Source organism: Carcharhinus amblyrhynchos, chromosome 28, assembly GCF_965287045.1.
Source record: "Carcharhinus amblyrhynchos chromosome 28, sCarAmb.v2.hapA, whole genome shotgun sequence".
In the NCBI taxonomy this organism is placed as follows: domain Eukaryota; kingdom Metazoa; phylum Chordata; class Chondrichthyes; order Carcharhiniformes; family Carcharhinidae; genus Carcharhinus; species Carcharhinus amblyrhynchos.
This window is the reverse complement of record NC_137351.1, coordinates 19,172,248-19,186,140: the sequence shown is the minus strand read 5'-3', so window position 1 is coordinate 19,186,140 and position 13,893 is coordinate 19,172,248. Positions and strand designations below refer to the sequence as shown.

At 38.8% G+C, this 13,893-nt stretch overlaps 2 protein-coding genes across 5 annotated transcripts in view; one reads left to right on the top strand and one right to left on the bottom strand.

Moving 5' to 3' along the window:
* The window catches only part of cops2 (COP9 signalosome subunit 2), a 35,134-nt gene extending 24,338 nt beyond the window's left edge, over positions 1–10,796 (bottom strand). For both annotated transcript variants that reach the window (XM_080214092.1, XM_080214093.1), the window contains exons 1-4: positions 10,692–10,796; positions 7,949–8,062; positions 3,263–3,340; positions 2,826–2,951 (exon numbers count right to left, since the gene is read on the bottom strand). In XM_080214092.1, the coding sequence (XP_080070218.1) occupies positions 2,826–2,951; positions 3,263–3,340; positions 7,949–8,062; positions 10,692–10,745 (372 nt within the window). In that variant the 5' untranslated portion in view covers positions 10,746–10,796. The remainder of the gene's footprint in view (positions 1–2,825; positions 2,952–3,262; positions 3,341–7,948; positions 8,063–10,691) is intronic.
* Positions 10,797–11,209: 413 nt separating this feature from the next.
* The window catches only part of galk2 (galactokinase 2), a 115,195-nt gene continuing 112,511 nt past the window's right edge, over positions 11,210–13,893 (top strand). For all 3 annotated transcript variants that reach the window (XM_080214003.1, XM_080214002.1, XM_080214001.1), the window contains exon 1: positions 11,210–11,552. In XM_080214003.1, the coding sequence (XP_080070129.1) occupies positions 11,506–11,552 (47 nt within the window). In that variant the 5' untranslated portion in view covers positions 11,210–11,505. The remainder of the gene's footprint in view (positions 11,553–13,893) is intronic.

Below are 13,893 nucleotides of genomic sequence, written 5' to 3'. Positions count from 1 at the left end.
ACACATATGAAGTTCACAAAATGGAAAGCATAGTAAAAGTAGCACATATATGAACACTGCATCAGTACATCAGATACATTTTGGTATTTGGTACAATTTATCTAAGTTACCATTGTTTTAAAAGCGTGTGAAAATTGAATTTAAACCCTTCTCCTGAAACAATCGTGACTTATGTTACATATAGTTCCTGAGATGTCAACAATTTCCTAGAACTTCACCCAAACTGCTGACAGGCCATTCAATGGTGAAAAACCTCACAGCTGACCCTGACAAAACATGCACATTTTCCAGTACGCATTACTGGATGGCAATCAGAGCCTGAAATCCTGGGAAAATCCCTGAATTCACTCTTGTTGTTATGAAAACTAGTTTAGTTCCTTTAGCTAGGTTTATATTTAAACATTCTGGTTTTGGGTTAAGTCCTAAAATCGCATTCAAATGTTTAATTGCGGAAAAAGAGAAACAGGGTGTCAAAGCTTTTGTCTTGCACTCATCGGAACAGATACACAAGAATACCAATTCTAAAGGGAGCAACTGGGGCGGCGTGGCAGCACAGTGGTTAGCATTGTTGCCTCGTTGCGCCAGGGTCCCAGGATCAATTCCAGCTTCGGGCCATTGTGTGTGTGGAGTTTGCACATTCAACCCGTGTCTGCGTGGGTTTCCTCTGGCTGCTCCTGTTTCCTCCCACAGTCCAAAAATATGCAGGTTAGGTTGACTGGCCATGTTAAATTGATCCTTGTGTGAGGGGGGATTAGCAAGATAAATACGAGGGGTTGCGGGAATAGGGCCTTGGTGGGATTGTGGTCAGTACAGACTTGAGTCGAATCGCCTCCTTCTGTACTGTAAGGATTCTATGAACAATCTATACTACATGAGAAGGATGCAATTTGGTTGGTAAGTGAACTCCGATTAGTTAAGTCACCATACTGGTAATAATTAACTTCCAAGTTTTTGTTTAAATTCAAATCAGGCAGGTTGACTCTGATTGGTCAAGGTATTGCTACGGGGAAGCTTATTATTCCCCATGGCAATACCTTGATCAATCAAAATGACTTGCCTGGTTTGAACTTAAACAAAAGCTTGTCAGTTTATGGTTCCCTGTTGCATTCCTCATGGCAATGCCATCAGAATTTATGCAGTACAAATTGTTGTTCCCTTTAGAATTGGTATTGTTGTGTATCTATTCTGAGGAGTGCAAGTTGAAAAGCTTCACTAGCATATCTCTTTTTTGTCAGCAAAAGTTTAATTCTCAAAGCAGGATTAAGAAACTAACTAGATGGAAAACACAGCCACTTTTCATATTTGCACAGAGTGTATTTCATCTCTATCCTGATAGTTGTATGTATGTGTACACATATGTATATAGATACATTACACATACAGCTGGTTGAACAAAGATCCATAGGGGAGAAAGTAAGTCAACTGATTTAGACATATGCTTTGGGAGAGGTGAAATGTTACTTGATTAAACCCAAAGTTTTCTGATTACAAATCATTTACTTTTGACTTGGAAAAAATGCATATAAATGACATCATATAACAAAAGAATCCCCAGCTTTTGTAACACATGTGCCTGTCTGGTGGTGCATTGGCCAAAACTCTATGTAAAGTCTCATCTCATTCATGCACTATACAAGTTCATTCCATATCTCTGCATTTAATAATGCTGATACTGTTAATTACTCTCTGAAGTTGTTAGGCTGCTTATCAGCCAGCCTTGAATGAGCCACAAATTCCTCCAATTAAATGTTAAAAAGGCAGGAACTGTCTTCATAGGTGGCCACTTCACACACTCTCTTGCCACTGAGTCCATCCACTTTCCCCAGCTGCAAGCAAAACTAGAGTGTTCACAGCCCCACTCCTAGAATTTCTTCCTTATTGAAAAACCACTTACTTCCACCTCCATCTTGCACCAGCCCACCTCTGTTGGAACTCCATGCTTATCTTAGCTCCAGTCCTGACTACTTTAATGCTCTCCTGGTGAGTGCCCCATCCTCCATAATCTTCAGCACATTCAAAATCCTTGCTCCCTTTTGTCCTAGTCCAAATCAAGACTGTCAACAATTATCCTTGCCGATCTACATTGACTCCCACTCCCCTAAAGCCTCCAATTTAAAATTCTCATGTTCATATTTAAATCCTGCAAAGCCTTCTCCTTCCACGTCCAATCTACAACACTTCGAGAACTCTACATTTCCTCCAGGACTCGCCTTTTGTGAGCTACTGATTCCTTTCAACCAAACATTGATTGTTATACCTTCGATCATCTGTGCCCTAACCTCTACTTCCTTCTTTAATACCCATCTGTTTGTAAAACTTCTACTGACACCTTCCCATATAGTCTATTTGTATCAGAAATTTTACTCTTTCTGACTACCTTTGTGAAGTGCCTTGAGATTTTTTTCCCCCTAGATGAAAGGTGCTTTTAACTATAAGTTGTCAAATTCTGGATCTAATTTCTTTATTTTGAAGCTTTTGCAGATCATATCAAGCATTTACAGGGAATCCTACAAATTGTTCTTCTCTCTCAAATAACTTCACATTCTGCCATTCCCCGTTTCTCTTTGCCTTGACATTCCAAGTAACTGCCAGTCTTACAGACCCAATGTAAAAAGATGGTAAGTGCATTTGTGAATGTTTACATTTACATTCACTGCTTGAAAGGAGAATGGATTGAAAATTGATATTTAATAAATAGTATATTTAAATCCTGTTGATTTTTCACAATTTCTTCCCCCTCCACAACTGTGCCAGACCATGACTTCAATGACCTGTTACGAAAAGACGAGTTAAATTTCAATAACCAATAAGGAATTCCAGCATACCTGTTTAGAAGTAGATATATAATCAAGGATTGAGTTGATGGATTTTTCTGAATAATTCCTTGTGACTGCACTCCTGATGTATGTTAGCAGCTGCTTATATCTGTTCATCATTTCTGGATAGTTACCCTGTAGGACAAGCCTCAATTATCTTCTATTTGTGGATGTAATTGAACATTATTTTACACTTAGAAATCACATGTCATTTCTCAGAATTTAATCGTTAAACACACATGGAAACAAATCATCTAATGAGGTATATGAAGCTTGGTGAGTAATGATAAAAATAAGACAATTCAGCAATTGCATCTATTGTTATTTTACCTACTTTAATATTTAAACGGAAATTATTTTGTTTTTCAATCTTCATATAATTAGTACGAATACAAAAAGTTCCCATTAAAGTTCCATGTAACATTACAAATTATGGGTGTTCTTACCAACTTAAAGTTGATTTTAATCATCTGTTTGAGTGCTTTAAATCCCCACTCTCCCTTTTCACCTTCCAGTTCCAATACCTGTGAAAAAAATTATAAATATTTCTATTTCATACATTTGTTAAAGATAGCCATTTATTCCTTAAGTAGTTAGTGCTCAATTCTAGGAGTCCAAAATTGCCTGAGCTAGAAAAATACCACTGTTCAATGTATTATTTTAAAGAAGTGACTTGTATCTGAACTTTTTTCATCTCAAAAAAACACAGAGCTACATGTTCAAAATATTTAATAGTCTGTGCACAGATTTGCAACATGTTGTCATGGTAAACGAAATCTTTACTTGTATAAAATGCTGAACATGCTACTTTATTTGCAATCTCTTTCTAGTGGACTATGGGGGCAACTACACTAAAGGTTTAGATGAATCAATCATGGCCTTGCACTGATGTGGCACAGTGGTTAGCATTGCTGCCTCACAGCAACAGGGAGTCAGGTTCAATTCCTAGCTTGGGTCAGTGAATGGAATGTGCACATTCTCGTGTCGGCGTGGGGTTCCTCTGGGTGCTCCGGTTTCCTCTCAGTCCAAAGATGTGCAGGTTAGGTTGTTTGGCCATGGTAAATTGCCCCCAAGTGACTAGCAGGATAAATACGTGCGGTACGGGATAGGGACTGGGTAGGGCTGTAGTTGGTGCAGCTTCAATGGGTCGAATGACCTCCTTCTGCATTGTCGGGATTCTATGATTCAATGCTACTGGCCTCTTGTAATGTAAATTAAACATTATTTCTCAAAGTGACGTTGAAGCAAGTAGTGAGAGGCTCCCTCCACTCCAATTTCAGCTCAGGCCCCAAATTCACGTTCTAGCTGCTTCTGCATAACTGCTTAGCACCACCACAGCCCCTTTTAGTGGGAATGTATTGTGTCATACCACGTCTCAATCGTATCAATAACAATACTTCCTAAACAACTTTGCTCATCAAGAGCAATTGTTCTCTAATGACAGATGAACGTTGGACTAAGTGAGCCAGGTTTGTGATTTATGGCTTTTTTAATTTATTGGTAAGCATTTGACTTTAGTGCTATCATTTATAAAGAAATGGAGTTTTAATTCTTTGAAACAAATTATGTTTTAAGCTGTAAACGTGCTAAAGCAAAGCAAGTAGTATTTCCAGTGCATGCAGAAGAGCATCAGGATACAGGGAGTTGTATGTGGATTATCTATTCATCTGCAGTAATTTGATACCATGGAAGAAAAAGGACATTTTAAAAACCTAAGCTATGAAATAACTGATAATTGCATAAATATCATCATCTCAACTGGTTACAATGTGGAGTTAAGCAGGCAGTTTGTCAATTGAAATGTATGAAGTGTTTAGAAAATGTGATTACTAAGAGCTCCATCCAAAGATATTTTAAATATATTTAGCTATTATTTGTCCGAACAACCTACAGATCCTTTCTATGCATGATGCTCAATGCAAAGAAAATTGCTGAGGATGTTAAAAAAACAATAAAATGAATCTCATGAATGTTACAGAAGGAAGGAAGGAAGGAAACAGAAGAAAATGCAATTACACATTTACATTTGCAATTACATATGGACAGGACAGTGTCCCAATGGTTAGCACTGCTACCTCACAGCTCCAGGGACCTGGGATCAATGCCTGGCTTGGGTCACTGTCCGTGCAGAGTTTGCACATGCTCCTCGTGTTTGCGTAGGTTTTCTCCAGGTGCTCCAGTTTCCTCCCAGAGTCCAAAGACATGTGGGTTAGGTTGATTGGCCATGCTAAATTTCCCCTTAGTGTCTCAGCATGTGTAGGTTGCAGGGATTAATGGGGTAAATATGTGGGGTTACTGGAATAGGGCCTGGTGGACTGTTGTCAGTGCAGACTTGATGGGCCGAATGGCCTCCTTCTGCACTGGAAGGATTCTATGATTCTTATGATATCTTTGTTAAGAAACAAAACTTTTACTTTGTGAATAAAATATTGATATGAAGAGGATTTTAAACTAGTCTGAAAGACTTGTACCATTCTAATAGCCTGCACAATGAACTTTTTCCTTGATGTAGACCACAAGCAAATCTAGAACAAAGTCAAAGTAAACATTTGAAATTATTTGATCATAAATTAATAACAAATAACAGTGCAGAAGCAAACAAAGGTAATTCCAATCATGTTACTAAATAACAGCCCGATTTTGTAGGCATGATTTTGCTGGCTACTCTGCCATGATTTTGAATCTGCCACAATGTATAGAATGTGGCTTCCACAGCAGTCAAGTCATTAAATTGGCCTATCAGCTAACTTGAAGAACTTTCAGACAGCAAACCAGGAGGTGAAAGACACAGATTATAATTTACTTGTTAATTATTTTCTCAAAAACAAAACAAAAATTGGGACATATACATAGGATGAGGTAGGTGTTGAAGTATTATAAAGAAAATTTTAAAAATATAAATGAAAAAGAATAAGGATTATCATGAGAGATTGAAACTCCACTGTCATAAATGTAGCTTTTCAGGCAGAGAGATTGTGCAGCAATAATTACGACATAGCATGTTGCTAAAAACTCAAGCACACCTCATTTAACAAGATTTAACATTTTCAATTGTTTTACTGTAAAATAATTAATAAAAAGTCACATTTAATTTTGCAGCACTGATTCTGTGTTGGTGGCATCTAGGAAGATTACATTGGTGTAACCTGTGAAGGAGCAGGGCATCATTAACAACAACTCCTGAATTCCACTTATAACTGTTACTGTGTGGATGTCAGAGTTTGTTGTCAACTTTATGAAGTAATGACTGCAAGCGTTAAAAGTTTCGTTATCTTTACAATCAAAAATTCTGGGCCAATATTTTAAACTGTTAACTGTGTTGTCATCATCTGTTTTTTAAAAATTGGCTTGTCCCTCTTAAAATGTGTAAATTAAGAGTAGCAAAATAGATATAAATTTAGACTATCCATTTTTCATTCCTTGTTCTAACCTATGTTCTGAAATGAGGCCAAAATAGAATATAACTCGAATGTCCACATATCTGGCTTTTGCTGAAAAAGGACCTGCTGTCAAAGCTTTCCAACTTGCACCCATCAGGTCACACGCAAGAATACTGAATTCCCCAAAAAACAATAATTTATACTGCATGAGAAAAGGCTGCTGATTGGTTGGCAAAGGGACACAAAGTGCAGCCATGGAGAATGCACCAGTAAACAGTTATCCCCCAAGCTTTAGTTCAACTTCAAGAAATGCAATCACCTCTTCACTGGTCAAGGCATTGCCATGGAGAATTTTCAAATTTAAACAAAAGCTTGTGAGATAACTGTTCTCTGTTGCATTCTTCATGGCAACACATTGGTTGGCAAGTGGTCAATCAGCACCCAAATTGTTATTCCCTTTGAAATTTGTGATTCTTGCAAAACGAAAAACTTTGATAGTGTGTCTCTTTTCTCATAAATACTCAAGTAACTACTTATCTGACTATATGTCTCAGAACAAAATATCTAGTGGAAAATAATAGATACTTAATAACACCAAATTTGGGAAAGAGATATGACAATCAAGGTGAGAGCTGTGAAAGACTGCAGGACGACGTGGACAGATCAACAGAATGGACAGTTAGATGATAAAATGTACTTTAAAGTAGAAAAAAATAAATAATACATTTTCAAACCAGAAGGGAAATATGCAACAAAAATGATAACATTTTAAATGAGCTCAGAGACCTTGATGTGCAGATAAATGGATTGTTAAAATGGTCAGGACAAGAAGATAAGGCCATTATAAAAGGCTAATGGAATACTCAGTTAGGTGCTGGTTATCAGGGTTGAGAAATTAAAACTTTCTCCACGAGAGCAAAAAAAGTTAGTGACCCCTTAGAGGGTTAAGGTTATAAAGGGTTGCAATAAACTAAATAATGATAGACTGTGCCCCCACTGGTTGTGGAAATGACAGGAAGACACAAATTCACAAAAGAGTTAAAGAGAAATTAACAGAAATCTGGCTACATGTTGAATTATTTGTCATAAATGTTGCTGAAACAGAGTCCATAAATTCTTTCAAAGGGAATCAAATAGTTGCGAAAAAAAGAATTAAATATATACTCATCGGAATTTAGAAGTTTGACAGGTGATCTCTGAAATATATGCGATTTTGAAAGGCTGTGACAGGGTAGATGCAGAGAGGATGTTCCCCCTGCTGGGAAAATCTGGAACTCAGGGGCACATTTTCAAAATAAAGCATCTACCATTTAAGATGGAAATGAGGTAAAACTTTATTCTTTCGGAGGGCCATTAATCTTCAGAATTCCCTAACCCTGACAACTGTGGAGTCTGGATCACTGAACATATTCAAGAATGAATTAGATAAATTTTCAATGTGCAGACATAAAAAGCAAATTGAGGTCACAGTCAGATCAATTCTGGATTATTGAATGGTGAAGCAAGCTTGATGGGCTGAATGGCCAACTCTTATTTCTTATGATCTTAAATGGGAAAAGAGCAATGACTAGGATTAAATTGTTGGCTTATGCGGAGAAATAGCTAACTGCTATAACAGTTTATGATTTTAGGCTAAAATAACTAGATTCCTTCAGTAGGGATATAAAGTATGCCTTAAAAAAAATTTTCAAAAAAGCTATTAATGAAATATGTTCTTATATATCACAAAATGAATTCGTTAAATGAAAGAACCTTTTGAAAACTGCTCAGTGCTGCTTTTGGATCATCCTCCTTCAACGCCTTGGAATTGTAGTACTGATTTTCCAAATCCACATTTGGCTCAGAGTTACTGTCTTCAGAATATTCCTGTTGGTTAAAACAAAAGACTGTTGATACAATAATCCATAACTAAATGGTGGAAAATGATCTTTCTATATCTTTATTCATTCATTGTTACTCATCCCTAACTGAAAGGATGGCATTAAAGGGCCAGATGGGCCAGTGAACCAGATGGGTTTTTACAACAACTGATAATTGTCAGATGACAACTGCCACAATCGCCATTATTCTTATATAAGACCATAAAACACAGAACAGAATTAGACCACTTGGCCCATCGATTCTGCTCCGCCATTCAATCATGGCTGATTTTTTTCTCATCCCCATTCTCCTGCCTTTTCCCCATAACCCCTGATCCCCTTATCAATCAAGAACCTATTTCTGTCTTAAAGACATTCAATGATCTAGCCTCCACATCCTCCTGCGGCAAACAGTTCCACAGATTCACCACTCTCTGGCTGAAGAAATTCCTCCTCATCTCTGTTTTAAAGGATCGTCCCTTTAGCCTGAAGTTGTGCCCTCTGGTTCTGGTTTCTCCTACTAGTCCTCTGCACATCCACTCTATCCAGGCCTCGCAACATCCTGTACGTTTCAATAAGATCCCCCCTCATCCTTCTAAACTCCGAGTACAGACCCAGAGTCCTCAACCGTTCCTCATTTGACAAGCTCTTCATTCCAGAAATCATTCTTGTGAACCCCCTCTGGACACAAGGCCAGCACATCCTTCCTTAGATATGGGGTCCAAAACTGCTCACAATACTCCAAGTGGGGTCTGACCACAGCCTTATATGGCCTCAGAAGTACATCTCTGTTTCTATATTCTAGTCCTCTCCACATGAATGCTAACATTGCATTTGCCTTTCTAAATGCCGACTGAACCTGCAAATTAATTTTAAGAGAATTTTGAACAATGACTCCCAAGTCTCTGATTTCGTAAGCCTTTTCCCATTTAGAAAATAGTCTATGCCTCCATTCCTCCTTCCAAAGTCCCATAACCTCACACTTTTCCACATTATCTTCCCTCTGCCACTTTTTTTGCCCACCCTCCTAACTTGTCCAAATCCCCGTTTTCTCAATACGACCTGTCCCTCTACATATCTTTGTATCATCTGCAAACTTAGCAACAGTGCCTTCAGTTCCTTCCTCCAAATTGTTAATGTATATTGTGAAAAGTTGTGTTCCCAGCACTGACCCCTGAGGCACACCACTAGTGGCCAGCTGCCATCCTGAGAAAGACCCCTTTATCCCCACTCTCTGCCTTTTGCAAGTCAACCAATCCTCTATTCATGCCAAGATCTTACCCGTAACACCATGGGCACTTAACTTATTTAACAATCTCCTATAAGGCACCTTATCAAAGATGTATTGATTGAATTTGAATTTCACCAGTTGACATGGTGGGAATTGAATCTATTACTCACAACAGTGGATTATTAGTCCAGCGACTTTACCACCACATACGACCACCTCCCCATACCATGAAACTCATCCAATGACAATCATGCTCCTCCAAACTTGGATGGTATTTGGGGAGCATTTTGAAAAATATAACACTAGGGTGCAATATTAATTACATGACTGCCATTGTGGCTGCAGTGACGGAAGTAATTCAAGAAAGTTGACAAACAATTCCAAAAGCCAAGTAACAAACACTGGAAATAACTGGTTGTAGCTCAGTTGTATTACTTTTATTTAGGTGAAATAGATGGACTGAATCCTTCCAATGCAAATAATTCCTAAAGCTTTTCCAAAGCTATGACTTAACAGCACTTCATTTAAGCCAAATTAAATGCATTCATAGTTCAGGGTAAGCTTTTTAATAATGTACATTTAATTTTATTTTCTAAAAGAATGGTCTACACTTGCACTTAAAATACAAAAAAAAACAAAAATTTCACAAATAACTACACCTTTAACACTATATAAAAGGACAGCTAACTAGTTTCATTCCAACATTATCATCAATAATAATGTTAAATGTGGAACACACCAAGTCAAGTGTTCCAGGGATAAATTTGGCAGGTCAAATTTGTGGGTTTATGGGGTCTGGGTGGGGGTGTTGTAGGTGTAGGCTCGATGGGACAAATGGCTTCCTTCTACACTGTAGGGATTCTATGATAATTGCATTGTTTTAACAAACTATATGAAAACAAATTATGAAATCTTAAATCATCTCATTAGAGGTTTTCGATTTTCGTATTAGGGACTCCATAATTGGAAAACTGCCACTTTGGCAAGTCTTTAATACAACTTATTTATCAGACACAAGAGGATGATGTGTAAATTGTGCATTTCTGGAGTGAGAACACGCCCGATGATTTCGACCTGAGCAAGGCCCGCCTCATCAGGTTAACACTATCCTGGATTTATCATTTAAAATATAACCTGGAGTGGAACTGTTAAGAAAGATAAGACAAGCAATCCTTATAAAAGCAGCAGGTTGCAGTCCTTAAGGAAATGCTGCTGCTGACTAGCATGACTGGGGATCGGTCACTCAGAGCAATGTCCCTGCTCGAGGGGGAGGGGGAGACTGGGCCGAAAACATACCGACAAACCACTAAAGACCGACAGGTAGAGCCCCGGGGACTAGTTGTAAATTTGAATAAAAATGGGGTCAATTCCCCCCTTCACAGAAATACGACATTAAAAGCCATACCAAGTCATAGTCTTCCTCATCATCGCACATAAAGTCATCCTCCATGTCAGACATCTTGGAAGTAGTTTATGTGCGGCTCCCACAATCCCGCGCGCTTTCCAGTTTGAGCAGCCGGGGAAGTGACTGGCGGCGGGACGGGCGCCCTAGCAACCGAGTGAGTGAGGGGGGAAGGGATTATGTGAGACACCCGGACCCAACAACTGAGTGAGGGGGGAAGGGATTATGTGAGACACCCGGACCCAACAACTGAGTGAGGGGGGAAGGGATTATGTGAAACACCCGGACCAAACAACTGAGTGAAGGGGGAAGGGATTGTGTGAGACACCCGGACCCAACAACTGAGTGAAGGGGGAAGGGATTGTGTGAGACACCTGGACCCAACAACTGAGTGAAGGGGGAAGGGATTGTGTGAGACAACCGGACCCACTGAGTGAGGGGGAAGAGATTGCACGGGACACTCGACCCTAACAACCGAGCGAGGCGGAAGGGATTATGTGAGACACTAGCCTCCCGCCCAGCCAAGGGAAGAGATTGCGTGACACATTCGCTGAGCAAGCGGGGAATTTTCTGAGTTTGATGCCTGTTATTATGAAGGAGGAGACAATCCGTTTCTTTTTTCCCTCTCCTAGCAGGGATTACTTGACGTTGATCACTCCCTCCTCCCAGTGAACGTGGGCAGGTCTATTAGCAGGATATCCGCGATGGGCGGATCTGGGGGTTTTTGGAGCTGCTATAGTCACTCTGCTCCTGATCCCGGGTTATTTCCAGCTGAAAGAAGCAGCTGCTGACCCAGGGGAAGGGTATTCAAGGAAGAATGGCGACCCCTCCCCAAGAGCCGGTACAGGTGGCAGAAAGTGAAAGGTAGCGGGCAGCCTTACTCTAACTTTACAAAGATGGTCGGAGTTTGGTCATCTCCAGAGGTTCCGCGATGACTGATTTTTTTTTGTATAAGAGTCATGAGATGCAACTCACTTTCGTTCACTTTTTGCTAATCTGAAATGGGAGAAATAAAATTGTCCGAGTGTCTCCCTTCACCGAGCATACTGACAAGATGCTGGACAATACGTGATCTGTTACTGCTTTTAAATCGACCGTACTAAATTCTTCCACAAAAATATTTTAGATGGTCACGGTAATCTGGTTTGTTCGATTGTTTTGAACGACTGAGACACTAGCTAACCTTAATCTGCCTCTTAATGCACCATTGTTTTCAATAGTTAGTCAGGTTTTCGTTTTATGTGAAAGTTCCATGTGTTACAGGGGGCACATGAGTTGTCATGGGACAAACCTAACCTATTTACACTTAGTTTGGTCACGGGGTAGTGAAAATGTGGGCAGGACGAATAGGGACCAAAGGGAAGATGGTGAGCATAACTCTTCACGTTAGACAATGGCATCCTATTGGTAAATGTAAAAGAAATTGGCTTGATCCAGAAGTTCGTCCCTTAGTTGGAAGCATGTGCTAAGGCTAAATTCTCGTTGAACATTAATGTACTTCAGAACTACCGCTTCTTGTAGCTACTCACCAATTTGGTTATGCTCATGAAGAGGGAGGAATGCAATCCATGGATAATATACCATTCGCCTCCAGTTTTATGTTACACTTTTAGTGCGTTATTATCCATCATGTCGAGGAAGAGACTGGACTGTTGGATTATTTAAATTGTACAATAATTTTCCCAACTCACGGATGACAATGCCTCAAGTTCAAAATCATCTAAGAAACCAATGAGGTAGGATTAAATAAATACAGAAAAGTTAATAAAAAACCCAACAGAATATCAATACTTACAACAGAAATTCCATTTTTACTGTTACGGTGTTGTAGGCGTGGGAGTGAACAATGGTGGTATAGTTAACTATCCTTTTACCCTCTAGGTTCAAAGCTTGAATGCAGCCTATACTATATACTTTTATAAGCAGGGGCCTATAAGTGAGATGTTTGGACTTCCATTTATTGAAATGCTTCTAGGATTTTTGCTATTTATTATGGTGCTGAAATTCTAGGAGATGCCATCTTGAACTTTGGTAGTCCAAATGGTGCTTTTTGACCCAAAGAAGGAACAGTAATATATGCAAATTATGATGGAATGTAGCCTTGCAAGATAACTTTGGAAGTGGTATAGTTCCCATGCATCTTTTGTCTTTAATCTTTTTGATGTTGGAGTCGCTGTCACAGAAGCCCTTGCTGTTGATGAATCAACAGCACAAAGAGAGTTAAATGGTTTAGATCCAATTATCATTTCAGAGACATGGTCACAAAGTGACAAAGGTTGGGAACTAAACCTTCTAGGGTACACAATATTTTTCATAAACACAGCCAGAATAGAAAATGAGAGATTTGTCCATGATAGATAATGAAGATGAAAGTACAGTGTTGCAAAAGGATCTTGGTTTAGAAGGTCAGGAAATACAATCAGTATGGGTGAAGGTTTGGAATAAGAAGGATCAGAAAACACTGGCATGAGTAGTGTATAGAATCCTCAACTGGAGTTGTACTATTGGACAAAGCATTAAGAAATAATTGGAATTTGTAACAAACGCAATGCTGTAACTTTGAGAGGCTTTAGTATTCATACAGGCTAGAAAATCATATTGACAAAGGTAGTGTGGAAGATGAGATTGCAGAATGTTTTTGTGACAATTTGCTGGAATAATACATTGCTGAACTAACTGGAGATAAACCTATTTTAGATCTCGTATTGTGCAATGAGGCAGGGTTAGTTGGCAATCTCATGATAAAATATCATTTAAGAAAAAGTGATCATAATGCAATTGAATTCCATATTAAGTTTTAAAGTGACATAGTTCAGTTCCAACCAAGTATCTTAAAGCCAATTAAAAATTGAGTGGAGCTGGCTAAGGTTAATTGGGTAAATAAAAATTTTGACAGTAAATAAGAATTCAAAATGTTCCAACAAAAATGCACTCCATTAACAAATAGAAAATCAGCAAGAAAGATCCATCTTTGGCTTACTAGAGAAGTTAAGGATAGATTAAAAGAGCCTTCTGATGTTGCAAGGCATGGTGATAAACCTGAGGTCTTGCAGTGTTTTAGAAACTAGTAAAGGGCAATCAAAAGTTGATAAAGGTAAAAAAATAGAGTTAACTAGCCAGGATTGTAAAAACAGATTGTAAGAGATTTTACGAGTGCATAAAAAGAACAGTAGCTAAAATATACATTGGTCCCTTAGAGGCAGAG